This window comes from Lepidochelys kempii, chromosome 10 (genome assembly GCF_965140285.1).
Source record: "Lepidochelys kempii isolate rLepKem1 chromosome 10, rLepKem1.hap1, whole genome shotgun sequence".
NCBI classification, from domain to species: Eukaryota; Metazoa; Chordata; order Testudines; family Cheloniidae; genus Lepidochelys; species Lepidochelys kempii.
This window is the reverse complement of record NC_136389.1, coordinates 20399502-20426801: the sequence shown is the minus strand read 5'-3', so window position 1 is coordinate 20426801 and position 27300 is coordinate 20399502. Positions and strand designations below refer to the sequence as shown.

Below are 27300 nucleotides of genomic sequence, written 5' to 3'. Positions count from 1 at the left end.
ATGGAGCAAAAATTGGGGATGGGTCCTGCTTTGAGCAGGGGGGGTTGGACTAGGTGACCTCCTGAGGTCCCTTCCAACTCTGATATTCTATGTTCATTGGGCTTGAAAGGTTGGGAGAGGTTTCTGATATTACCCTTGTAATGCTAACTCAGTGCAATCCATCTCATTTTGCTTTGCTCCTCAGCTCCTGAAGGCATAAGAAAACAGTATCCTCTGTGGTGAAGCACCGTTAGCTGGACAGGACAGGGTATCTTGCACTGCCTATTTTCCTCTCATGCCCATACTTCACATTATATTGCATCATAACTTCATAAGTGGTTTCTTGATTCTTCTCCATACTCAAAGCCTGCACTTGCCCTTTTGCCTGTTTTGATGCTTTGCATATTTGTATGGTTTTTTTTTTAAGTTAACTTTATAGCCTCTGAGCAAATACATATCTTCTCTTCTGTAGCCCACCACCACCCTGTCTCTACTCAGGAAATGTTTTAAGGGGGGGGGGTGTCACAATTTCAAGGCTGTCTCTTTAGCTTCCATTCTGTAACATTCCTCAATACTTTCTTGTGCCTTTTATACTCATGTGGAAGAGGAATCTTTCATAGATTTCATTCTTTTTAGGTATTCTGCTAGGATCCCATTAAAATCAGTGCGCTCCATGGGTGAGAGATGGACGTTATTAAAAGTATCTATGAGTCTTGCACCAAGTACAGTTAGTAAGACCACTTTATCAACAGCGCCACTCATCCACATACAACCACCTCTGTTTGAAGCACTTTCACAATTCAGAGGCTCAAGCCCCTTCAGGCTAAGCTCGGCCCGAGCCGGGACTTGAACCTGTGTCCCTATAAACTGCCTCTGCGCCTTCGGGGTGGGCGGCTACTCTCCACGCTCTCCTCACGCCAGTCCTCCAGGAGTAGCGAGAGCAGAGCTAGAGCAGCTGTCACTCCGCGCTCTGTTCTTGCCGCCGTGCGAGCCTCTCTCTGGGTGGGGAGGTGTCGTTTTCACTTCCGGGGAGGTCGCCCAGTCCTTTCCTGTCCCAAGGCAGTATCATGGAGGTGGCGGGGCTGGCGGTGCGAGGAGAGGGAGGCGCGCGGTACCAGCTCAACGGCTAATTGAGACCTCCCCCCGCTGGCGGGGAGCGCTGCGGAGTCTCACGGGCCCCTGCCCAGGCTCGGGGGCGGGCCGGCTGGCGGAGGGTGAGGCGCTGGGGAGGGGGCTGGAAGGAGGCGTTTCTTCCCCTGTTCCCTTCCTTGCCCCCCAAGTTGGGATCTGGCTGAAGAACAGCGGGGCATTTTAACGGCCTAACGCCTGAGGAACGTCTGCGAGGTGTTCTGATCTTCCTGACGCGTTTGGCTGTTTTTTCCTGGCCAGGCTGGTGTGAAGATGATCTGACTTTAAAGCGTAACTTTCTGACTGGTGGGAGGTAAATGAAATGTCGAACCCCAGCTGGCTAATGTTCATGCTGTTTTAATCTTTGTGTTACTGTGTAGACGCTAACATGTTGGGAGGAGATGAATTCATCAGTTCCCCGCCAAGGAAGACTGTCAGGTTTGGTGGGACGTTGACAGATGTCTTGCTGAAATACCAAAAGGTGACTATACCCTTGTTTTCCTTCAGAAACTCTCTGCAGAGAAGCAGTATTTTCAGTGTATTCGGGTGTTCATGCTGATGTATCAGTTTTAAGCATGCAGAGTCAAGTTCTCTGTTGCACAAATACATGCCTCTTGACTTCAGGAGGGTCCTTCCAACTCTCCTCTCTTTTCCTGGTATTTGGGCAAACTTGTGAAGGGGCTGTGAAGGCTGACTTTCAACTCAATATCATCTGGCTGTAATGTGATAACTTATGAATGTCATATCCAGTAAATTCCAAAATTTCAGGGACTGTTCTAAGGTTCAGTGGCTAGAACCCTGTTGATTTTGGGGAAAATCAAAAAACTGAAGGGAGGGAAATAGGGGCTATATGGAGCTCCTGTCATCTGATTAACACAGCTACAGCTTCAAGCACCGCTGCATTTTCAAACAGCTCGTTGAGGTACCCATTAATGCTTTCCAGCATAGCATGATTTATCTTCCAAACAAAAGAATAATGGTGGTAGAGTGTGGAATGTGGACTTGTACACAGCCCCTGGCAATGGGGGGAGAATGGGGGTTCCTGGTGTGGGGGGAATGCAGCACACAGAATTCTTTGTGGGAGAGGATTGGGGGGATCCTGGAAGTACACAGAGCCCCTAGCATGGGGTGGGGGGAAAGGTGGGAATGGAAGACAGAGCCCCTGGCATGGGGGGAAACTGGGGACCCTAGTATCAGGGGAGATTGGGAATTGGGCACAGAAACCCTGGGGTGGGGGAAAATGGGGGAAGGGGCTACACAGAAGGTCCCCTGGCAGAAAGAGTAAAGTGCGGATGGAGGTACACAGAGCTGTTGGCATGGGGAAGAATGGGGACAGTGTTCCCTCTAATTTTTTATGTCCATGTGTGGAATGAATTTTGTTATGTGCACTAATATGAAGGTGATGTGTGGTGGAGGTGGGGCAGAGGGGTTCGGTGTGTGGGAAGGGGTTCAGGGCTGGGGCAGAGGGTTGGGGTGTGTGGGCTCTGGCTGGGGTTGCTGGCTCTGGGGTGGGTCTGGGGATGAGGGGATTGGGGTGCAGAAGGGGGCTCAGGATTAGGGCAGAGGGGTGGGGGGTGAGGCTCTGGCTGGGCTGGGCCAGGGGAGGGGTGCCTCTCCCTGCCTGCGCAGCCCTTTTTAGCCTGCTGCGTGGCCACGCATCTTAGAGGGAACTTAGAATGGGGGGGGCACAGAACCCTTGGCAGAGAAGATTGAGGCATATGATGGAAAGGAGTATGGGGAGGGGCGCAGACTCCCAGGCATGAGGAACAGGGTATAGGAAGTTGCAGGGAGTCCCTAATAGAAAGGGGAATGAGAGGTTGTGACATAGGGACATTGTGAGATGTAAAGGATGAATACGAGGAGCCCCTGGTGTGTGCCGTAAGCTTGGCCTATGCAAGCTACAAAGTCTGTGATTCCCTAATATAAGAAGAGAATTTGACCCCCCTGAGACAACCTAATCTGAGGGTGCAGAGGGATCACATTTTATAAAATAGTAACTTTACAAGCATCTTTTTCCAGAAACAGGTTATTTCTTACAAAACAGCATCAGCTAAAATTGAGAACCAGTCTATGAATACTACTGCTGCATTTCACTGGATTTCTAGTGTTTATCAATTGTCTTCATAGCTATCATTATTAAGTGTAAAGAATAAGCTTGTATTTCAAATTGTTTAGGTGTACTATATGGCAGAAAACAGTTTGTGTTTGTTTTCCCAGGGTGAAACTACAGACTTTGAGTTGTTAAAGCACCAGCTGTTAGATACAGAAATAAAGGTAAAAAATTGACTGAGATCATTTCGATTTGGCTTTTCCTCTGAGACTGAATGTAATTGAGGGGCAAATTGTATTTGCTTAATAACAATTAATAAACTTAATAAGATTAAACTTGGGTCAGTTTAGGGCAGTGCTTTTTTATCTACCCCGACTGTATTTGCTTTATACTTATCTTTTGATGACAAAAGTATTTTTAAAAATATATTGCAAAGCGATATGAATGTTACAGTGTGCCCAATGCTGTATTATTGGGTTGCTGTGTTTTCCCCTCTCAAAAATAACAATAATTTTATGTGTGTAATCCATTTCTGTGGAGTAAACTTGATGATGAGGGGGCACTGACATGAAAATTTCCTCTGTTCTGCTACTGCTTTCAAATCCTAATTTACAGCATCCAAGGCCAAATTGCTCCTTCTTGCAAACCTCCCCCCCCCCCCCCCCAAAAAAAAAACAACAAACAAAAAACCCCAAAACACCTAACTGAGACTGGGGAATGAAGACTAAGGATCTTGGTGTGGAATTTCCTCTAAATTGATCCTGTAGTTGGGAGGGAGGAGAGGTGATAGGAGAGGGTGTTGTCTGCATTAACTATCTGTGGAGGAAATAAGTGGTTTTTTCCCTCTGAGAATCTGTGGGTCCTCTGAGATCTGTCAGAGGTTCAGGGCTGTCCATGCAAAAACCTTATGCTTCTGTACTATCTCCAGAGTCCAAAGCTGGTCTCTCCAGGTCCATTGGAGCTATGATGCCAGGGAGTTCCTGTCCACTGCTTAAAGGGTTGATCCCTCAGCACAGAGGGAGCTCTGTTTAGGAGTTAACATAGCATGAGGTTATATTGACTCCTGGGCAGACTCCCTCAGGGTTGTTCGGGAGACAGTATGCTTCACTTGGGATGCCCGTAATCTCCCCTCACATGCTTGCCCTCTTCAGCACTGCAGAAAGCATTGTACAGGTACAAGAGAAGAGTGCATATAGGGAAGCAGATGGTTCCTTGCCTGCAGGAGTGGTCAGATTTGCATGCACAGTATCATCCCCTCAAATGGATTCTGAGGGGTAAAAGCAGGCACCCAGTCTTTTGAGTTCTATTTTTACATTGTATGGTGGTTTAACGATATGGACAAATGCAAGTTCGGGTAAAACAATTAAACTTGCTTACTGAGGTTCAAATTTAAACCTGCATCTTTAGATGTGAGAGTAGTGTGTTCATTTACTGTGCCACTATATTCATTCTTGAAACAGAAGTAGATTCAAGCTAAAATGTCTGTTCTCCCAGTGATCTTGTCTAACTCACACTAATGGGAGTTCTAGAAATTCATGACATGTAGACGAGGAAATAGCCACTCTGTTTATAATTGTCATGTTTGATATGGGTTTTAAAGATTTTGAAATTGGCTTGTAAGGTCATATTATTTAATTTGTTTTATCTGTCTTGTCTGATTTATTTTAAGGATGCCCAAATCATTAATTGGCTGCAGGAATTTCGGGCTTCTGTTGCCTACTTGACCAAAGACTTTGAGCAGCTAGTCAGCATTTTGTTGGTAAGTATAGTATCCAGATATTACATCTGGAGATCAGGAGTTGAATTCTCAAAATGTCTTTGTATTTCACATTATTGTTTCTAAGAGCATGCGATTTGCAATAATACAGAAGCTGCCATGGTTGAGCAGAAGTCAAGATGTGGTGGAAGAATATTTGGGATTTCTTGGTAATCTAGTGTCAGCACAGACTGTGTACCTTAGATCATGTCTCCGTATGATTGCTTCACATTTTATACCACGTAAGTTTCTTTTGTCATCTTTTATTCATTATCCAAATATTAGGTTAGCATGTATGCAAAATTAGAATGCTTTACTGTAATTATCATTTATGTGTGTCATATATTGTGAATTTATTTGGACAACTGAAATACTGTAGAGAATTATTTTAACCGTAAAGTCTTTAATTTACCTGGATTTTTAGAAAACTTGTTTTAAATCGATAATAGAAACTCTTCTTCCTAAAATAACTTGAGTACAAATTATACTAATTTTCATGAAATGACACAACTGAAATGAAGCTAGTACTATAAAATCTTCCCAGCTCCCAGAATGGAAAAAACCCTGTGATCATCTTATGTTTTTGGTGTCATGTAGATAATATTTTGGGGCTGTAGTTCAGATGAGATTTCTTCTAATGATACTTTGATCTGTGCCATTAAGACTGTCATCTTTAAGTTTTATATGGTTATGTAATAATTATCCTCTTTCCTATCAGCTCGAGTAACCATAAGGGAGGATGATGTGGATATTTCAGATTCTGATGATGACGAGGAAAGTGAGTACTAATGCAGCATGGTTTAAGTATGCTCTATTAATTCTTTTAGCAAAAATGTTTGTATATTGTGTCTTTTTGCAGACTTCTTTCACTGCAACTTTAATGGTGATGTGTACTATTGAAAACCTATGTAGGAAAATGAGACATCCCTTAGAAAAAGTACAACGTATACCACCTCCTGCACTTGACTGCACACAACTTCCAGTGAAATCAACTGCATGATAATCTCGCCCTTCTGATCCATTGCCACTAATACAGTAGTTGTGGTATTGAGATGAGTGCATAGGAAATACATTTCTATTTCAAAGGCTTAGAGCCATGATTGTTATAAAAACAAGTTAACTTGGGTATTTTTTTGTTTTCCTTTGGTTTAGGTAAACAAAATATAACCAAGTCAGGGTTGAGGGGCACTTAAAAACCTTTGCTAGGTTCTTGCTTTTATCTGTTTGAATTTCTGCAGCAAACATAATGTTTGTAAGATATGGATTTCCTTTCCTTCTCACACTCACTTATGAACAATAGTTGACTCTGTCTAGAATGACTCTCCTGCATAAATTCTGCTGGTGGCTGTGTAACTACAGCTCTAGTTTCCTTATAGGAGTGAGGTGAGCCTTCTGTGTGCTTTTTTTTTCCTCCCAATATTGCACATCTTAAAAAAATAAATAAATAAAAAGTGTAATCTGATCCTTTAAGGTCTGTATAATTCCTTTAGCAGTCAGTGATTATCTTTCTATATACTTTAATTAGTTTTAACCCATAGTGAGTTTAAAAAAAAAAAGTGGAAATGTGCAACATTGTGGGTGAAATGTGTGCCTTTCTTAGCATGTGGTCAGACTCTGATCTCTAGGGAGATCAGTGATGTATGGTGTTGTAATAGTATCTTGTGGTGGTGGTGGTGATTTAGGGTTGATCATGGTTCAATATTCACTGTATTGTACATGTAGACAGTAACTTTGGAAGTAAGGAGACTCCAAAAGCCAACTTTGGTAAATGTAGTTTCCCTGGTGAACTATAAAGCATGAGTGGCTAGCAGAATGTATTTATGCTCGCTGCTAGAGTAGCTCCTTGCATGTAACTTGATAAGGGAAATGATTCATTATAACAACTCATTTTTTGTTTTTGATAGATCTTTCTGGAAATTTTAACACATGTCATAGAGCACTGCAAACTATAGCAAAATATGTTCCTTCGTAAGTATATCATTCCACAGTTTTGTATGTCCTTTTTGCTAATACATAGCTTTGTTTCACCAATCGGCGAATGTAAACTAATTGAGCAAAGCGAGGTTTAACTCGCAACTTTATGGTATTTGCTTGTCTGTAACATAGTAATATTAGAATGCTGCATCTGATCAATTCCAGAGTTTCAGGAACTATTCTAGGCATTGATGACCACAACCTAATTGATTTTGATGCAAATCAGAACAATAGAAAAGCCTGAATCAGTGAAATATCATGGCCCCCAGACTGCTTGGTGCTGCAGGCAGAGGAATCTCTCTGCTGCCTAAACATATCAGAGGCATAGGCGCGACTCTGTGGGTGCTCCAGGGCTGGAGCACCCAAGGGGAAAAATTGTTGGGTGCTCTGCACCCACCAGCAGCTCCTCACCCCGCCCATCTCAGCCTCCCCCCCCCCCCCGAGCGCACTGCGTCCTGCTTCTCCCCGCTCCCTCCCAGCGCTTACGCCGTGAAATAGCTGTTTCACACGGCAGCACTGGGAGGGAGGGGTTGGAGAAGGAATGTGGCACGCTTGGGGAAGAGGTGGGACTGGGGCAGGGATTTAGGGAGGGGTCCAATAGGAACAGGGAGGAGGCAGAGTTGGGGTGGGGCCAGGACTGCGCAAGCACCCACCGGTGCCAAGGAAAATTGGTGCCTGTGATCAGAGGCAGCAGCTTAACTTTCTGCATAGGGTGATTGTCTATAGTCTGGATTCTTAACAGAAATATAAGAGCCTTACAGGGAGGGTTTGTAGTGGGAGAGTGGGGGAATGATGGAAGAAATGGGGATTCAGAGAGGGAAAGAGCAAGAGTGGGGGTGGGGGGAAGCAGCAGAGACTGGAGGGATGGTGTAGAAGTGCTGGCGGAAGCAGGAAGTGTGAGGAATCGAACTCGGAGAGGATTGATGGTGGGAGGGGAAGCAGAGACCCCAAGGAGAGTGGTGGTGGGGAATTGATGTAGGGGAAAGCAGGCACGGGGAGGTGGGTGAAGAGGACAGCAGGAAATTGGGGGGTGGGAAGTGGTGGTAATGAGGGAAGCAAGGGCCTGCAGTGGGAACTGTATGTGTGGGCAGGTGTGGAAGCAGGAACTGGTAGTGGGGGGAATGGAAATGGGGGAGGGGAAAGCAGGCTCCTGGAGGGAGGAGGGAATGGGGAGAACAAAGACCCTGCCATGAAGGGGCAAAGGCGAATAGGGGCACACAGAGCCCCTGACATAGGGGAGTGGGGAGAATGGGGATGCACACAGAGTCCATGGTATGGGGGGGAAGAAAGGGATTGAGGAGGACGCATCGTGCCTGCTGAGGGAGGAAGAATGCAGGACAATGATATGGGGGGGCACACTGAGCCCCTGGAATGTAGTGGAGAGAGGAATGGGGGACACAGAGAGCCTGGCATTAGGGACAGGGTAGTGGGAGTTGCAGGAAACCCCTTAAATAGAGGGACATGAGAGGGTGGCACACTGGGAGCTTGTGGGGGAGAACAGAAGAATGCAAGGAGCCCCTGGGTATGCTATGCTCTCAGCCTACAGAAATTGTGAAGTGTGTGACATCCCTAGTTATAATAACTTGGCGCTGGTTTACACTGGGGGTGGGAGGGGGCGGCGCGGGTATCGATCTAAGTTACACAACTTCAGCTACGTGAATAACGTAGCTGAAGTCGACGTACTTAGATCGACTTACCCGGGTGTCTTCACCGTGGTGAGTCGACTGCTGACGCTCCTCCGCCTACCACCGTGGTGGAGTACAGGAGTCAACGGGAAAGCGCTCGGGGATCAATTTATCGCATCTAGACGAGATGCGATAAATCGATCCCCGCTGAATCAATTGCTGCCCACCGATGCGATGTAGTGTAGACATACCTGCAGATACAGTTAGGTCAAACAAGCTTACTGCAGAACTTTACCAAGAAACTGTATAAAACATAGTAATGCTTTTTGTATGTTTAGCAAAAGTATTCAGTATCAAAACTGGAGAGTAAAAATTGCAGTACAAAGAAAAATGTGTTCCAATGAGCAATTCAAAGGTTGTTAGTGATTTGAATTGTTTCGAACACACTGAAGGCTTACTGTGCAGTCAACCTTCAACTTTTCTTTTTGCTGTAGCAGTTCTTTCTTGTGATCTGGTAAGATCCTTATTATTAGAATCCTGGTTTATCTGTACGTACTTCAGGTACAAATCAGGGTTCCAATTCTGCAGTGCGTTGCATGTGACCTCTTCATCTTCATGCAGTCCTGTTAGCTTCAGTAGCTCTGCATCTGTGTGCACCACAATCCAGGTTCAGCGCATAGGCTTCTGTGTCCTCAAAACTAACTAGAATCCAAGTCAGCACAGTAAAGCCAACATAACGTAGCTTGAAAGAATGATATGTCAGATAAATATAAAAGGCCAAATGTTCCCCTAATATGGGAAAAGTGCTCAAAAATATCATTGCAACTGACTGCAAAGAACTGATTTTACTTCGCTTAGTAGGGAGATGATTGCAGTTGTGTGTAATGGTAGTTTATGTGAAACTCTGGTCCTTGACCAACCACCACTTGGAAGCATAGCTTACTAGCATAGCAAAAGCCATGCTGCTGTTGATTCCTCTAGCTGTGCACTGAAAACCCTTTGTTGTGGGAGGAATGTTAATGCATACCTTGGTTGCAGTAACGTCAGTGTGGATTTCCATATGGAAATCTACTGGGTAGATAGGAGACACTGCTGCGCAGAGCAATTGCTCTCCATCCTCTCCCCCCCAGAAATAATGGATTCTGACAGCTTAATGTTAATATTGGAGGAGCTTCTGTGGAATCAAGTAATGGAAGTGTGTTTTCTAACTTTTTTTTTTTTCTCCATTCTTGCCCCTCCCAAGATAACGGTGGGGGTACTTTTGATTCTATAAAAAATTAACACTTTTTTGTGGAAAGTTATATAATACATTAGTGCCCTATAGAAACATCTTGTACAATTTGTTATCCTACATCTGTGAAAATTGAACTCTCTTGAAAAATGCTTGTTCCAAACTTCACTTGTAGAAAGATTCAGTACATGCACTGTCTGTTTCTTCTGTTTTGGCTAAAGTGTCCTGTATTTTCTTTTTTTACAGAACACCACAATTTCTCATGCCGATACTTGTGGAAAACTTTCCTTTCATTAATAAATCAGAAAGAACTCTGGTAAGAGCAGGCAGACTATTTATCTTTTTAAAATATATAAATAGTAGAAAATACCGTAGTTTGGCATTTGATACATTGCATAGTCTAATACAGGTGCTTTAGTGCTCACCATATTGAATAATGTAAGTTTAATATTGTTGAGTAATTTCAACAAAAACTATCCTTTTTCTGTAGTTGCTTCTTTGATACACACCCACTCAGAGGAGTATCCAGTAGTACGGTCAGTTATTAAGGTTTCCCAATACTTCCCATTATAAGACCTTGTTTTCAGTTGCTTTTAACTTTGGGGAACTTGAATCATTTGAACTGAAATTTTCTTTCTGGGGGTCTGCCTCAGGCAATTTTTTTTTTTTTTGGGCGGGGGGGGGGGGCAGGAAATTTCAGCCAAAACAATTAAGCTGTTTCTGAGAATGAGGCTAAGGGAAAAATAAGTTGTTTTGCCCATGTTAAAAACTCCTGGTTCTTTGAAAACCTCTGTCACCCCCATTCTTTGGAGCAAGGTCTTGACTATGAGTTGGCGGGGAGAGGCGGAAGTGGGGGGAAGAGCTTTTTTGTCAGGGTTCTGCCTTTTGCCATCCCTGTAAAAATTTCCCCAAATTTATCCAAGTTATAAACCTTTGAAAAATGAGTGGTTTGTACATGTTCAGAAGGGACTTCTTAGATTTTAGCAGCTAAACCCCCCAAAGATTCTGTGAGCCAGACTGGGGCTGAGCAGTACTTTTCCCACAATTCCAGGTCTGGGCTGCTGTGGTCCATACTGGGTCCAGGCCCCTGAACTGAGAGCAGGGAGCCTGTCTCTCCTGTGCTTTCAGTGACCCCTGATAGGTCCAGGCAGTGTGGAAGAGGATTCAAATGCAGAGTGGACATGAGCAGAACCTTAGGGGTTGTGGGTGGAATACATTAGGACAAGGAGTCTGGTGGAAAAGGTGGGAAGAGGGAACTGGGGCTGGCAGGTTGGGAGAGGGAAACTGGGATTGGGAGGTTGGGTTTGGCTGGGCAAGGAGACTGGGACTTGGTGAGGGAAACAAGGAGAGATGAGGACTGAGAGCCAATATGTTGGTGGGGGAGATGGGGTCTGAGGTCAGATGAGGAGCTGGTGTGGAGGGAACTGAGGTGGGGGACAGGGAGGACACTGCGATTGGACAAGGAGCCCATGGGGAGAGAGTGAGACTGGGAATCTGTGGGGATGGGGAATGTGGGTGGGGAGAAAAAGTTGTTGTGACTGGAGGCCAAGGCTTACGGGAGAGACAGATCAGATGAGCAGCTGGGAGCAGGGGACCTGGGATGGGGGAGGGGAGACTGGGACGGAGAGTTTGGCAGGGTGTGACTAGGACTGGGTAGGCAAAGAGAGTAGGACTGGGATGAGGAGTCAGGGATGGAGAAAAGACAGGATAGGGACAAGGACAGGAAGCAGAAAATGGGGCAGAAGGTGGTGTGCTTTGTGGAGGGAGGGAAATGGGCAGAAAAGTCTGCCTCCTAGAGAATGTTCCACCTCCCCCCAGAGCCTGGAATGGAACCCAAGTTTACTGAGTCTCACCGTTCCTCTGGTGTCAGCAAATACCTGTGAAACCCACTGGCAAAGTGTCCCAGCCCTGCCTGCTGTTGGTCCACGTAGATGATGACAATCTACCAACTGTTCTCGTTACTGTTAGGTCAAGTGGCAGAGGTGTGGTGGACCTAAAGGTCCCAATGCTGCTGCTGACCCGTGTGGTATCAGTATGATGCCACATGATGGAATTTGTTTTTTTTTTTCAGTTCACTTTTTTTAAAAACCTGAGAAGTTACACATAAGAACTATGTTAAAAGAACATAATCAAGATTGCAAAGTCAAGCACTCAAAAGTTAGGAAATGCCATTAAGGTTGCTTGTGCAAACTTAATTTCAGTTCTACGTGTGTATGCTTTATGATACAGTCTTTAATACATGATCACATGCTATTTTTTCCACGGGACCCTTGCCTCAGTCATTGCACAGGATGGGCATTTCTGCGGATGAATCAGGGTTGTGTAGTGAAGGAGACTGTTGTCTGTAGAACTCCTGCTTCATTTTTTTTTTTTTTTTTTGCAGAAGTTGGAAGGTTTGTAGTGAATGAGGCAGGGGATTCCAAGAAGAAAGAGAACAGTCTCATGATTAAGGCAGTTCAGTGCTACCCTGGATAATTGGATTCTGTCCCTCTGTCACAGAGTTCCTATATGATGCTAGGCAAGTCAGTTAAACCAAACTTTTCGCAGATGGTCACTAATTGTGCATTCCTCATTTTCTGGGTGCCCAACATGATTCCCTTGGGTTTGAGTTGTAGAAGCAGCTGAAGTCATTAGGAGCTATGCTTTGATCATATAAAGTGCTATATAAACTCTGAAGTGTCAGCTCCTAAGCCTCTCATGTTAGGTACCCAAAATAAATGGAAACTTTTGATCTTAATCTCTCTGTACATCAGTTCCCCATTTGTAAAATGTTGATAATAGCCCTTATCTTACAGAGGTGTTGTGCAAGTAAATTCTATTACGCTATTACCTAGGGAGTTGGTGGAACCTTCTTCCTTAGAGATTTTTAAGGGGGTTGGACTAGATGATCTCCTGAGGTCCCTTCTAACCCTGATATTCTATTAATATGTGTGAAGCCACAGATACTATAGTGACTAGCACCATAGAACAACCCATGAGGAAATTAATAATTCTGTCTTCAGAGCAGGGTTTGAATATTGGCCAATAAACGACACATGGGGTTTATACAACAAACAGTGAGGAGAGAACTAAATATTCAGTAGCTGCTAATTAAATGAGCATTGTGCTCACTGAATGAGGCTGGGGTCCTAAGGAAAAAATGTATGTGGTAATGTAATTAAAGGCTGAATCACAATGCATATTTACAAGGGGGCCAAATTAGGGTACTGGTGTTTCCTAACTTTTGAGTGCTTGACTTTGCAACCTTAAAAACGTTCTTTTAATATAGTTTTGTGTGTGAAAAATATTTTTGTATACGTACACACAGTTTGACTCTTAACCAAATGGGAGTTAAAAACAGTAGGACACTGGTGAAGTCACCTGTTTCACAACATTTCACTCTCCTAGGTTTGCTGTTTCTGAATTGTCAATTGTTTGTTATAATGGACTAAATAATGCGGGACTTACAATTTCACTATATCAGTTCACTTTAAGCAGATTTCACTTTTGCACATGTACTGTCTAGATGCACTTGAAAAAATAGTTATGACAAAGATTGACAAAAGTTACTGATGCGCTCGTCCTCTTGTTTAAGCACATTGTTTGGATTATATGTTAACTTGTTTTTAGCAACTCTTTAGAAGTTAGGACAGAACTGTAAGCTGTTCAACATTCACATCAGTTTCAAATCTTTAGATAAGAGAATTTGTGGTTCAGCACTTTTGTAGCTATACGTCTGCTTCTTCTAGTTTCTAAAATCCTTGAAAGAAATGATTCTGTCACTTAGAATTCAAGGGAAAAATCTATATTCATTTTTATATTGTATTGCAGGAATGTTATGTTCATAATTTGTTGCGAATTACTGTGTATCTTCCGACACTGAGGCTTGAAATTCTGGAACTTATTGTTGAAAAGCTATTAAAGATAGATGTAAGTATGGAACAAACTATCTTTTAAGAAACTTGATGTCTCTTAAGTCCCGGCAATGACATGATAGTTTTTAATATTAAACCTCAACAGAAATTACACTCAGATAGGGTTCATGGCCTTAAGATACCAAAGGGAGTAAATTAAAATTGAAGAGCTGAAGCTCCACCCTAAAACTGTACAATTGTTCTTAGATGTGGCAGCATATATAATATACAAGATTTGGATTACAGGATTGAGTGAGTGGCACATATCATCATAGGCTTTTTGAATTATGTGGTATGTTGCATCCACGTACTGGAGATTCGAATCTGGGCCCAAGGATACATCTTTATAATATTCTGCTCTTCGTGTGTTGAACATCTGTCCATGTTGCTTTACTATAGGTTTTCACTCATCAAAACATTTTGAGTGATTAGGACTTCATGGGTCTCCATTTTGGAGCACATCAACGTAAATCAATCTGCCAGGTTGTGAGCACACCCTGTGAAGGGTGTGTCTGCTCCCTCCTTAGCATTCCCAACTCCTGTTTGGTCAGGGATTTGGAGACCATTAAGAAACAGACTCTAGAACTTTCACATCAGTGCAGTGTCAGTAATAATTGTAGGCCACATGACCTGATACTTGACCTGTTATGGCCCCTCTTGCAACCACGGAATTTAAGTTAGTGAAAGTCAGTTTCATGCACATAGCTACCAAATCATGCCCTATGTCGTTTTGCTGCCCCAACCCTTAAAAAAAAATTAGGAAAATGTAGTTCCTGGAAGCATCTGAGTGAAGTTTTAAGCAGTTTATATTGTGTGTGCTTGTTTATATATATATTTTTAAACATATATTTAGCCCCGAAACTCTGTTAATAGTGTCCTCTGTATCTGACTTAAAGAATATAGTGTGGTTACTTTTTCCTGCACCCAAGATTTCTTTAAAAAAATCTGATTTTTGTTTTTCCTTATCTCTAACTACAGGTAAGTGCCCCACGACAAGATATTGAGGATGCTGAAGAAACTGCTAATAATTCTGATATCAAGGAAAAAACCACAGAGGAAGGACTCTTTGACATGGTTGGCTGTCTAAGCACTCTAAAAATGAATGTTTATATTTAAAAAATTAAATAACAGTTAAGAATCATATTAATTTTTTCTTGTAAAGTGGCAATGAGGTACAAACTTGCTTTGTTATAACTAGGTTGTAAGTGAACTGCCAAGAAACATCCAAATCTTCGGTCAAGTTGGGGATTTTAGCCTTTGTAATATTTTAGTAAGTAGAAAGTAATGACTAAAGTGGAATTTGAGTCATTACTCAAAAGGTGATTGGAAACAATTATACAAAATTTTTTGTCAGAATTTTCAGTTTCATCGAAATTGAAACCTACAGGACCATGTTGATTTTTGACACAATTCCACTGAAAACCAGCCAGCTTGCTTGCCTCACTCTTCAGCAGCCCAGGCTCCTGACTCATTGGCAGCCCCCCGGTGACTGACAGAGCTGTGAGCCTGGAAGCCCCAAGGCATCCAGGGCCCTAGCTCCATGACAGCCTCCCAGACCAACTGTCCTGGTACTGGGGTTTCCAGGGTCCCTGACTATGGAGCAGACTGTCCCAGAGTCGGCGATTCCAGGCTCCCCACCTGGTTGCCTGCCAGGGCTTCCTGTGGCTCTTTGATGGAAAATTTTGAAAATGTTGCTTTTCATTCTGAATTGGAACAAAAACAAATTTCAAAATCCTCTGCAAAATGGAATTACCAATTTCCACCCAGCTCTAGTTAGGACCCCTGCATGAGAACATTAAGAAACTCAAGGCCTCAACTTTGTCTTAGACTTACTGAAAGTTGGTACCTCCAGCAGTACAGTCCCCTAACGATATACTGTGGCATTGGAAGGAAAAGTTTTAACTACTGAATTGCCATTGTTGATTTGTGTTAAAACAACACTGAACATTTGAAAGCAAAGCCTAAGAAATTTTACAGTTAAAGTTAGAACTGTGGGCTGACATACCATTAATAATTCATGTGGGTGTAACTACCATTAAAAACCTATGTCCAGTCTACCTGGTTGCACCATTGGCAATTTACCATAAAGAGTAAGTATTCCCAAAGAGTTGACAGTTATTAACCTGTTCTCTCTGTGTCAGAGATTGATTCGTGTTTAAAGGGGAATGGGGCTTACGCAAAAAATATGTGCAACTACATCTAAAGCCTATTACAGAGTATTAAGTAATTGACTTAAGTCCATCATCAGTACAACAAAGCAATATTTGTATGTATTTGCTTGTAGCTCTTATAACTAAGCTGAACAAGAATTAATTACATAGTTGATGGTGATTATTTTAAATTATGTTGGTAGTGCTGAACGTATGACTTTGAACAGAGAAAGTATGTTTTGGTTTATTTATGGTGACTGTCTTTGTTGTATAGTACATATGAGAGCTTTTTAACTGCTACTTTATCTATCTGATAGGAGGAAGATGAAGAAGCAAAAGAAAACAAAGATACCTTCAGTACGAGTGATATGATGGCCCATCCACTAGCAGAACGCTTGGATATTTTGATGAACATTCTGTTTTCTTATGTTAAAGATATCTGCCAAGTAGATGGTAATAATTTACGTGAGCCTGTTGTTTTGTTAGTAATTAAATATAACAATAAGAGTTCTGCTAGTGCAGGATTGGTCCTCTAGAATCTGGTTTTTCAGCTGTAAAATTCTTCTCCCAGCAACATGATATAGGCTTGATTTTTTCCAAGCTGTAACAAATATCTGCTGGGCATAGCCGCAGTTGGACGATGAGGCAAAGAAGCCAGTTTTGGCTTCCTGATGCTGGGACCTGTTTTATACCAGCCCTACTGTACTTTTGAGCAGTCTCGTTAGTTGTACTCTAAAGTATGGCAACTCTCTATACCCTTGCTGAGAATAGCTGGAGTGCAGTAGCAATAGTGTTCTGAGTAACTCACCACCCTGTTCCCAATCTGACATGTCCCCTATGTCAGGAGCCACACGAGATGTGGTATAGGAGCCAGTTGTGTTGTCTGAGGAATCTGGGGGATTCCTCAGATGGGAAGAGCCATTGGCTTTTCAGCCACTTTGTGCTGCCAGACTGGCACAAAGGGCCAGAACAGTGAAGAGAATCTGGCCCTTCTTTCTCTTTTTCCTTCTGATCTTTTTTGTTTATACTCAATTGGCTCTATGTATTTATTTTTCCTCCCTTACCTTAGACTTCGCTTCTGTAGTGTCTTGGTACTGTAAAATTTTTTGTAATACCCTCAGTGCCCCCTTGCTTCTACTTGATGATTACTTTGATAATTAGAATTAGAGATTATTTTTAGGGCTGTCTATTAATCGCAGTTAACTCACACGATTAACTCAAAAATATTAATCACGATAAAAAAAATAAATCACAGTGTTAATCGAACTGTTAAACAATAGAATACCAATTAAAATGTGTTAAATATTTTGGATGTTTTTCTACATTTTCATATATATTGTATTCTGTATTGTAATTGAAATCAAAGTGTATATTATTTTTTATTACAAATATTTGCACTGTAAAAATGATAAACAAAAGAAATAGTATTTTTCAATTCACCTCCTACAAGTACCACAGTGCAATCTCTTTGTCGCGAAAGTGCAAGTTACAAATGTAGATTTTATGTTTTGTTTTTGAGTGCAATTATGTAACAATGTAAAACTTCACAGCCTACAAGTCCACTTAGTCCTACATCTTGTTCAGCCAATCACTAAGGCAAACAAGCTTGTTTACATTTACAGGAGATAATGCTGCACTCTTCTTATTGTCACCTGAAAGCGAGAACAGGCATTTGCATGGCACTTTTGTAGCTGGCATAGCAAGGTATTTACGTGCCAGATATGCTAAACATTTGTATGCCCCTTCATGCTTTGGCCGCCATTCCAGAGGACATGCTTCCATGCTGATGATGATGGTTAAAAAAATAATGCGAATCTTTAGCGCATCCGGCATGTAAATGTCTGCAGTGCCGGCTACAACAGTGCCATGCGAATGCCTCTTCTCACTTTCAAGTGACATTGTGAACAAGAAGCAGCAGCTTTAGCTCCTGCAAATGTAAACAAACGTCTTTATCTGAGCGATTGTCTTAACAAGAAGTGGGACTGAGTGGACTTGCAGGCTCTAAAATTTTACATTGTTTTATTTTTGAATGTAGTTTTTTTATATTATAGTTCTACATTTGTAAGTTCAACTTTCATGATAAAGAGATTGCACTATAGTACTTGTATTAGGTGAATTGAAAAATACTGTTTTTGTTTTTACAGTGCAAATACTTGTAATCAAAAATAAATATAAAGTGAGCACTGTACACTTTGTATTCTGTGTTGTAATTGAAATCAGTATTTTTAAAAATGTAAAAAATCCCCAAAATGTAAATAAATGGTATTCTATTATTGTTTAATAGTGAGCTTAATTGCATGATTAATCACAGTTAATCTTTTTAATTGCACGATTAATCACGGTTAATTTTTTTAATCACTAGACAGCACTAATTTTGTGTAATTTGTATATCAGAAGTATCTATCTCGCAACCAACCATTCAGTTCAAATTGGAATTTAAATCATATATTGAAATGCAAAAGAAAAGTAGTTGTGTTTTTTCTCTTTTGAGATTTATAAGAACAAATATCTGAAAGGGACATTGGTAGGAGGAAAGTTATATTTAATCATACATCTGGCGCTAAACCTCAATTATTAAACAAGAATATTTAAAAATCAGATTTATTTTTTGTGTTTCGCTCATCTGGAACACAGAGACTGCGTGGCTTAGTTTCACTTTCTGGCTGTTCTGCACTAGTACAGTATTGCAATATTTGCATATCTAACAGCTCTGGGGAATGTTTAAATCCAAACCTAAAAAACCTTAATTTAAATTAATATCAGGAAGCATTTATGTTAATTCTGGGTTTATAGACCCTAACGTTTGGAGTCTAATCTGTCTGGCAGTGTTCCTTTAAAATATTCACTGTAATTTGAGAAAAATCTAAATGTCTCTGTTACTGGACAAACTCCCCTTCCCCCTCCTTTTTGTTTTATAGGGAAGCTTGATGTTAACAAAACAAAGGACTTGTATCGGGATCTGGTTACTGTCTTTGACAAGCTCATATTGCCAACCCATGCTTCATGTCATGTACAGTATTTCATGTTTCACATCTGTAGCTTTAAATTGGTGAGTACAAGCATACACTTTGTAAAGTGCACCTCTCCTGTTATATCTGTTGCATGTTTTTATTTTGTTCTCCTAGCCAAAAAAGTTGTGTTAAGCTGATTGATTTAACTGATAACCCAGTGCCAATCCATATCTGACTGAAAAGGCACATTTTTATCCCCATTCTCTTTACTTTTTCTCCCTCCCACCCCTCCCTACAAATTCTCCACTGTAAGTTGCATATTCAATACTGTGTCTTAAATCACAAATGACTGGAATCCAGACCCATTTAAAGTGACACAGGAAATGCATTCACTGATTACAAGAACCAGCTTGAACCCGAGGTACAATGCAATACAGCTTCATTTATGTTTCTCAAAAAATGTCATCAAGATAGTGAATATATTTAGCCTCCCATTTTGAGCAGGATTTGAGTTACACTTACCCTGTTCAACTCTATCTCCCATATGTTTCGTATGCAATACGCTGCTGAATCTGCTGGTAGATTTCCTGCACATAACAAAGTTCAGACTTTGCCAGCACAGTGTTAAAAAACAAAAATCTGCAAATTCTCAAAGGACATTTCTTTCAGCATTTGTAGGAATATTTGCATATTCTTTTTTTGTAGTAAACTTTTGGTACAGAAAGTGGGGTTTGTTTGTTTTTTTTAAACACCAGTAATGAGTGCACTGGTGTCTGGAGTCTCTGTTTACAGATGGCATCAGCACTAGGGTTAATAGTTGGAATGTGGTTTTTTTTGTCTTGTTTTGCAGGGGTTTGCAGAAGCATTCTTAGACCATCTTTGGAAAAAATTGCAGAATCCAAATAATCCTGCGGTGATCAGACAGACTGCTGGAAGTTATATTGGCAGCTTCTTGGCAAGAGCTAACTTTATTCCAATTGTGTAAGTAATGTTGCTAGATCATTTTAAATATCTTATGCTTGTATATGGTCAAAAATAAAGGATTTATGGCATATACTAGATTTAAGTATGGAAAGGTAATGTGCCAGTTCCCCATTCACAACTCTGACAATGAGCCATAACTCTGAGCTAAAATGTCCTTATTGTTCCCCTTTTGGGGCTCTGAGTTTTCCAAAAAGTTTTGTGTTTATGGGATGTGGGCTAATGCCTGCTGGGTGAGGATGAGGTAATCAAACACCAGATTTATCAGAGGTACTGAGAACCTATATTGTCTTTGACTTTGTTGGAATTGTGGGTGCTCAACCTAACAGTCAGCCCCTAAACTTATTTTTGAACATACATCTTCAAGAGTGATAGGCATTGTACTAAGCCTCTGAGACATTTAGTGCAATTATTCCTATTCATTGCGTAGATTAGTTTCTAGTTTGCGTGCTCAATAGGTGGATGAGTAGACTTTTTTCTTTGTAAATGTTATATAGTATGGGATATTGTCTTCAGGATTTCTGAAGCTATTGTTAAAAGCCATGGGCTTAATGACTTAATGTTGAACCTAATTTTGAAACCAGAAGGTTTCTCTTGTTTGTGCCTCACAGCTCAGACAAGAAGATTTCCAAACTTTTTATTTGGTGGGACGTTTTGCAAATGATCCTCTCGTGAACTCATCACTCCTACCAATACTTAGATCTTCCTGATGCTTGGGGTTCTCAATATTGTTGCAGACAGTTCAATAACTGCTGGCACAGAGGACAAGTGTAATCTACTTTATAAAATGATTTCTGTGCTTATTTGCATGTACAGTACACTTTAAGCTCCTTTATATATTTTTAAAATATCTTTCATACGTGAGTTCAAATGGTGTTCTTACAGACCATGTTTCTCCATTATAGTACAGTGAAAGCATGCATGGATTTGTTGGTTAACTGGCTGCACGTATACATTGACAATCAGGATGTGGGGACAAAAGCTTACTGTGATGTTACTCTTCATGGACCTTTTTATTCCACGTGCCAGGCTGTTTTTTATGCTTTAATTTTTCGCCACAAGCAACTTTTGGATGGAAACTTAAGGAAAGGTGAGTACATTCAAAGTGTCAGTAATATAAAATTAAAACAAAATTTATGTGCAAGCTCTAAAAATATTAATTTCCTAATGGTCAGTTTGGTGAAGTGAATTATGGGAAGGTTAAGTTACTATATTTTAAACAAAGTGCATAAGACTTTGTATTTATATCGGAATACAAAGTTGGATAACTTGCTTTTTAGCTAGTAAAAACCAATGTAGATAAAGTCATTGGGCCCACTAGTGGGTGCTTTGAGTTATTTTACCAGCACAAATTAATATAAATTGATGGAGGGTTCCCCTTGTGGCACAGAGCTGGTGTAGTGGGTCTATGCCACCCCTTCAGTTACTGATACATGAAGTCTGACTGGAGTGTCCCTATGCCCTGATGATCCTGGCTGATGGAAGGGCGATGTAAGACTGTGAGCAGCTGAGCATAAATTAGAGCAACCTGCTGCTGTTCTAACTTAAACTGGGGGCTGGTCCAAAACTTGGAGGTCTACTAATGAATAGTACTATGTAAGAGCTAGGGGGCATTTTTTAATTGATTTTTTTGATTAATTGGAACATAAAATGACCATAAAGCCCCATGGCCATTACTGAGCATAACTCTGCCAGACTGGAGAATCTTAATGATGAATTAAGCGTCTACTGTGTCTGTAATAGCATATTAAATATGGAATGCTGTTATATCACACAAGCTATTTGTGTTCTCTACTTGCAGAACTCTGTGACTTGTTCTTTACAGACTTTTGCATTCACCACAATTTTCTTACATTTATTTTATAATTATTAGTAGAGTCTCATTATATGACAGAATAGCTTGGCCTGGGGACATCCTTGTTGTTTTTCTTTTTTCTCTCCATCTTCTTTAGATGTTCTGCAAAAGCTTCCTTCTATTGCTTTACATGCAGCTGCTTGACAAGTTAATAATATCCCCAACTGTCCCCCAACATTATATGTTGCTTGATGCAGCCAAAACTGTGATCTTTTAAAATTGTCTGAAAAATCTTAATGCTGAATAATTTTTAACAGTCACACTAGAATTTCCACATACTGTATATATGGCATCATCATATATCATCTGGCAATTGACTGAAAAGGTGTTGTTGCTTTGTTTGTGCAGGCCCTGAGAGTAAGAGCCATGTAATTTGCAGTTTGATCATCTTATTCTTATAATCTAATGTACAATTTTTTATAGTGAATTCTTGCACATTATTTCAAAGTATTCTCTAAACCAGGAGAAACATGATCTTGCCCTTTATTACTCTAAAGTAATAGTGAGAAATTGGCACAAGGTTGGGAGAGTTCTAATATGAACGCTGCTACTGACTTGCTGTGTGGCCTTAGGGAAAAGTCACTTCTTTCTGTTTCCCTATCTAAAGTAGGGATGATTGTTATCTACCTTCATGGGGGTTGTGAGACTAAGTTTAATCTGTACAGTGCTTTGAACATGGAATAACACTGTATAAATCCATAGTATTTATTGTACACCATCCTTATTTTGAAGGTTTGGCATACCTGCAGAATTTAAATTTTGAACGCATAGTCATGTGTCAGCTAAACCCTCTGAAGATTTGCTTACCCTCCATTGTTAACTTGTTTGCTGCCATTACCAGGTAACTATTATTTATTTTTTCAGTTTAAATTTTATATGAACCATATCAATCTGGATATATAACCATAGTGTAGTATTTTGAAGACTAACATTTTTTTGTAAACTTGTATGTTTGTATAATGACTGTAGATTATAGCATAATATATGATAGCCCCTTCAGTGTTGGAATATTACCTATACACTGAGTGGGACCAGTTTATAGCTAATACAGATACAACGAAACCCTGTAGTTAAGTAGAGCTGTTTCATTGCTTTGTGATAGTGCAGATTGTTATACTACTTACAATAAAGTTCGGTTGAGAGTAGAATTGGTTAGATAGACTTCATTTATAAGCTCCCTTTATTCTGATTGTATTGTTAACTCCTGCTGCTAGTCATAAAATGGAAGTTTGTGCTAGAATTTGGATATTTATGTAATATATCTCAACCCACTTTAGTATCTTCTGAATGTATTTGTTTTCCCTGTAGTTAGAGATGCTTACACTTATCGGTGTTTTTTGGTTGTAGGAAATACCAGTTGGTGTTCTGCTACACCATTATTGAAAGGAACAACAGGCAATTTTTGCCAGTCATCAGAAGCAGCAGTGGGGGTGATTCTGTACCGACTTGCACTAACCCGCTTGACAGTTTTTTCCCATTTGATCCTTACATTCTCAAAAGGTATAGATTTCAAATGCAATAAACTAATTTCTGCCTTGCATAAAATAAATTGAAAGAACATACTTAAGGTGACTGTTCTACTCTTCTAAAATGCATTGTTGTATTATAAGTCAAAACACTCTAGTTGTACATAAGTTGTTTTTATAGGACTGAGACTCAGAAGCTCGAGAATTGGAGTTTGTGCACACTGTAGGTTTTGGGTATGGGGAAGGGAAAAGGGCCCATCCTCTCATACTGCATTTGTTAAAACGTTATGTTAGGCAAATTTTGTTTTATCTTCTCCTCTTTAATGAGTCCAAATCATAATATTAGCATAACAAAATGTACTGAGGTCCCTCCAAGTGGTAGTTTCTTGCATCTCTGGGATTTGTGCCATGTGTGAGAGGGCATCTGGTTTGTTTTCAGAGGCTTTCGTTATTAGTTAAATGGGCTGTTCTTGAAGCTCTCTAGCCTGGAATGCTTATATTCTTTGATCCTTGAATATTTGTGCAGATGGGTTCTTTAACATACAAAAGATGACCATCTTAAATAGATTTTTTTCCGCACAAGACCTCTTCTAGCCTAAAAAAGATTGCATTGAGTCCTTGCTCTAAAGGAATAAAAGTGCTGGACAGAAGTCCAGTAAATCCTGTGGGTAGGATTTCAGGCTGGAAGAAAATTATAGTTTGCTGAGGGAGCACTGCCTATGCATTAAAATACATAATTGGAAGAGCCGAGTTCTGTTCCTGATCCTACCACTAGCAGTCTCTTCAGGAAAACCTATATAACTTCTCTCTGCATCATCTTACCCAGCAGTGAAATGGAGATAATTTACCTACCACAGGAAGTGTTGTCAGGATTAGTCTGTAAAGTGTATAAGATCCTCTGCAAGGCACTAGAGAAATGTAAAGAATTACATAGTACAATATTAAAATGAAATGCCTGGTTCATAACTTCTTGTGTGCAACTTTATTCAGATTATTTGTACTATGTTGCAATTTATGTTATCAGATCAAAGAAGACCATTGATCCTATTTATCAGATTTGGGAAGAACTGAGTACTGAAGATCTTCAAGAACTTAAGAAACCCTTTAAAAAGGTAACTCCTTCCTGTGAGAAATCATTTGTGTGTGTGTGTGGTTTCTGGGGGTTTATTTTATTTTATTTTTGATTAAAGAAAATCTTAAATCCTGCATCAACTGACACTTAGGGAAGTGTACTCCCAATTGGGAGTAATTTTTTTTTTTTTTTAAGGTAACAAAATGCTTAAGGTAAATGGGAAACCAGCACTGAATGATTAGCTATGCAGAATTCTGGAAGCTCTGTGTACATAGCAAATGCATTCTTTATCTACTTAGGCGGGGGGAGGGAGTATGATCATGGCCCTCAGATAACTGTTTGATCTCTCCTTTTGTGGATGTATTCATAGTTGTGCTCTGATGCTAGCACTATGGGCCAACTGCTGTGAATCATCAAACAGGTACAATGATATCTCTGTCCTGATTGAAGGAGGAGCTGACATATAGGCTGGTGGGTTAGGATGCTGGCACAGTTCAAGATCAGTGTAGTATAAAATATTTAGTTTTTGTTTTTTCTCATTAAGTCCCTATGATGATTCCTGTGGATGCTACTTTTAGATCTGTTTTGGATCTATTCTCTCAATAAACTACAGTTATTAAAGCTCCCCTCTGTCCTGGCAATGATGCCAGCTTCTGCCTATGTAAAGTATTCCTAGAACAGCTATCTCCACATTATCTAATTGTTTCTGCCACTCCTGTCTATGTACGCTTTGCAGTCTATGTGTGGAATTCTCTTCCCATCTGTCTGCCAAACAGCCACCTCTCTTCATTCAACTCCTTAAAATTGTATGACCTCTGGGAGGCCCACAGGCCATGAACTTATTAAAAAGAAAATTCTCTGCACTTTCCAGATCAGCCAGAGTCTTATGACTGAACTTGAAAACTCTTTGCGGCATGGGGTGTATCTTTCTATACAGTACAGTATGTAGCACATTGTTAGAGCTATTTGAATAATAAAATAGCATTGTTTGTGTGTATATATGTATTGTGGCAATTGGCCGACTCAGTCTTTCTTTCTGTTTAATTGCTAGACTGTATTATTGCAACATTTTGAATTATTTCAGAGTTTATTTAAAAACACATTTCTGGTTTTCAGCAGGTCCCCTCCTCCTCCCCCCCCGCGCAAGAAAATTAGATAAACACTTTCAGCAAATGAATACGAGAAATGCCCAAATTTCCAGGACTTTTCTCCACTTGTCTAGACATATGTACCTGTTGGTCAGATATATACTTCTCTGTGGTGTGAAATCTACTAGCTGTGTTATGAAGCAGAGACTAGGAGCCTCATGAGAACGGTTTTATTTTACTGGGCCAACTAATACACTCCAGTAAATCTCATGTGGTGTTCAGATAACTTTTCCTAGTGAAGAAATTTAAACCTAAGGCTTGAAATTCTATTTAAGGTACTATAATGTCTTTCTGTTTTCACTAACATTTTCTCTTTGTGTAGTGTACAACTGAAGATGAAGATGATGACTTTCTGACAGGAGAAACACCTCAAAATGATGGCATGGTTGGAATTCCTCCAAATTCTTATGACTCAAATATTCTGAGCCCAGCAAGCAGTGTAGGATCCCCTCCAGTAACATATGTACAGCGGCACCTCTGACTTTGAAAATCAGAAATGAAGTGGATCAAAAGCTATGTGCAATTTTCACTCTTTAAAGAGACTTTCTGAGCAACTTTCTAAACTCTGAAGATTTTACTTGTTTTGGTAATCATATTAAAGAAGAAAGACTCTAAGTTTTTCTTAAACTTGGTCAGATTTCTACAGAGATGTGTTCTTATTAATTTCAGACATTGCTAGAAAAGACTAGAGAATAAACTGCAGTATTTTACAATTTTCATATTGAAATAGTTTATACATAATTTATAGTTATTTTTCTTGACTAGCATTTGTTTAATAATGGTTGCTCTATAAGGATTTACATAGCAAGGCTGAAATCCTGGCCCCCCTTCTCATTGACTACAGTGGGACTAGGATTTCATTCTAAATGTTTAATTGTGTTTTGATTGGGTATGTTTTTAAGTTATCTTTCTAACAAGTAAACTGAGGGTAGGATGAGGTACCAGGGCCTGAGTTCTAATTTCAGCCTGACATTGCCTCTCTCTGGCCTTTGACAAATCACTTAGCTTCTTTTCCTCAGCTTCCCCTATCAGTAGAATGGAGATACGTGGTAAAGCACTTTGAAGATGGAAGGTGCTATTATCAGTGCATAAGATTTTGTTGGAAAAAAGACTTTTTAAGTGTGAAAGTTCAGTCTTTCAACACCTCAGACAGTTGTCAGTTTTGAAAGTGACATGAAAGCATCTTAATGTGTGATCATATGATACGTAGTCAGTTGTTCAAGAAATGTTGTGCAGTGCTTTAAGTTCTGGGGATGAAAAGGACTCTATAAGGATAGGTATTTATTATTTTTGGAACTCTATATTTAAATGTGAATTGTGAAACTACAAAAAAAAAACACCTTTGTTTATAGAAAGGAAAAGATGCAATTCTCCTCATGTCACTGCAGGGAATTTTTTTATGCTAACTTTACTTTACATAATTGGATTTTTAGGTAGGAGAGGTTTGAATACATATGTAAATAATTACTGCAAAATGAATGGGAAATATATGCACAATAGTTCAGTTTGATTACAAACACTTTTTTAAAAAAAAAGTATGAGTTTATTCTGTTTGAAAATAGTAAAATTTTAAGTATTTTGGGCCAGATTCTCTTCTTACATCAGTGCAACTCCACTAGTCTGACCTTTTGTTTAGACTCTTATTTGTTAGACTTTCAAGACTTGAGCATTGGGTGGGAATCAGAATAAACTTGACACCTGCAGATACTTGCAAAACATAGACTTGTACAAAAATAAATGGAATTCTATATGTGATCTAGCCACTGGAGGATGACACAGGATGTGGTAGTATGGGTTTCAGAAGCACCTAATTTAGCATGTTCCTTCTGAAGGACTGTGTGATGATACTGATGAGGTGGAGACTTTGGATGAGAGAGAGGTTTGGGGATGACATGACAAAATTAATCTTCCTATATCTATAAATAAACTGTTTTTTTTTTTTTTTGGTTTTGTTTTAAATCTCACCCCTTCTGCTGTCATTCCAGAACAATAAAAAGAGAATTGCATTTGAAATTATTTGCCTTATCTCCCAACATAAAAG

General features: G+C 40.2%; 1 protein-coding gene across 2 annotated transcripts; it reads left to right on the top strand.

The window, feature by feature from the left end:
- The first annotated feature begins 1014 nt into the window (after positions 1-1014).
- RRN3 (RNA polymerase I transcription factor RRN3) lies at positions 1015-27272 on the top strand. 2 transcript variants are annotated; one of them, XR_012161139.1, is made up of 19 exons: positions 1015-1193; positions 1488-1588; positions 3325-3381; positions 4827-4916; positions 5026-5155; positions 5632-5691; positions 6818-6881; positions 9990-10059; positions 13554-13652; positions 14615-14710; positions 16104-16239; positions 18705-18835; positions 19588-19718; positions 20624-20808; positions 22306-22414; positions 22921-23073; positions 24064-24151; positions 25582-25845; positions 27245-27272. XR_012161139.1 is itself a non-coding variant. In XM_073362360.2 (18 exons), the coding sequence occupies exons 2-18, from the start codon at positions 1496-1498 to the stop codon at positions 25738-25740; spliced, it is 1851 nt and encodes a 616-aa protein (XP_073218461.1). In that variant the 5' UTR covers positions 1015-1193; positions 1488-1495; the 3' UTR covers positions 25741-27200. The 2 variants fall into 2 exon arrangements, 1 of the variants encoding a protein (XP_073218461.1); XM_073362360.2 differs by lacking the exon at positions 27245-27272 and having other exon boundaries at positions 25582-27200.
- The last annotated feature ends 28 nt before the right edge of the window (positions 27273-27300 follow it).

Coding starts and splice junctions, on each gene's coding strand:
- RRN3 (XM_073362360.2), top strand. CDS start 1,496: ATGTTGGGAGGAGATGAATTCATCAGTTCCCCGCCAAGGAAGACTGTC. Junction 4,917..5,025: donor AGCTAGTCAGCATTTTGTTG/GTAAGTATAGTA, acceptor GCAATAATACAG/AAGCTGCCATGGTTGAGCAG. Junction 16,240..18,704: donor AGATATCTGCCAAGTAGATG/GTAATAATTTAC, acceptor TTTGTTTTATAG/GGAAGCTTGATGTTAACAAA.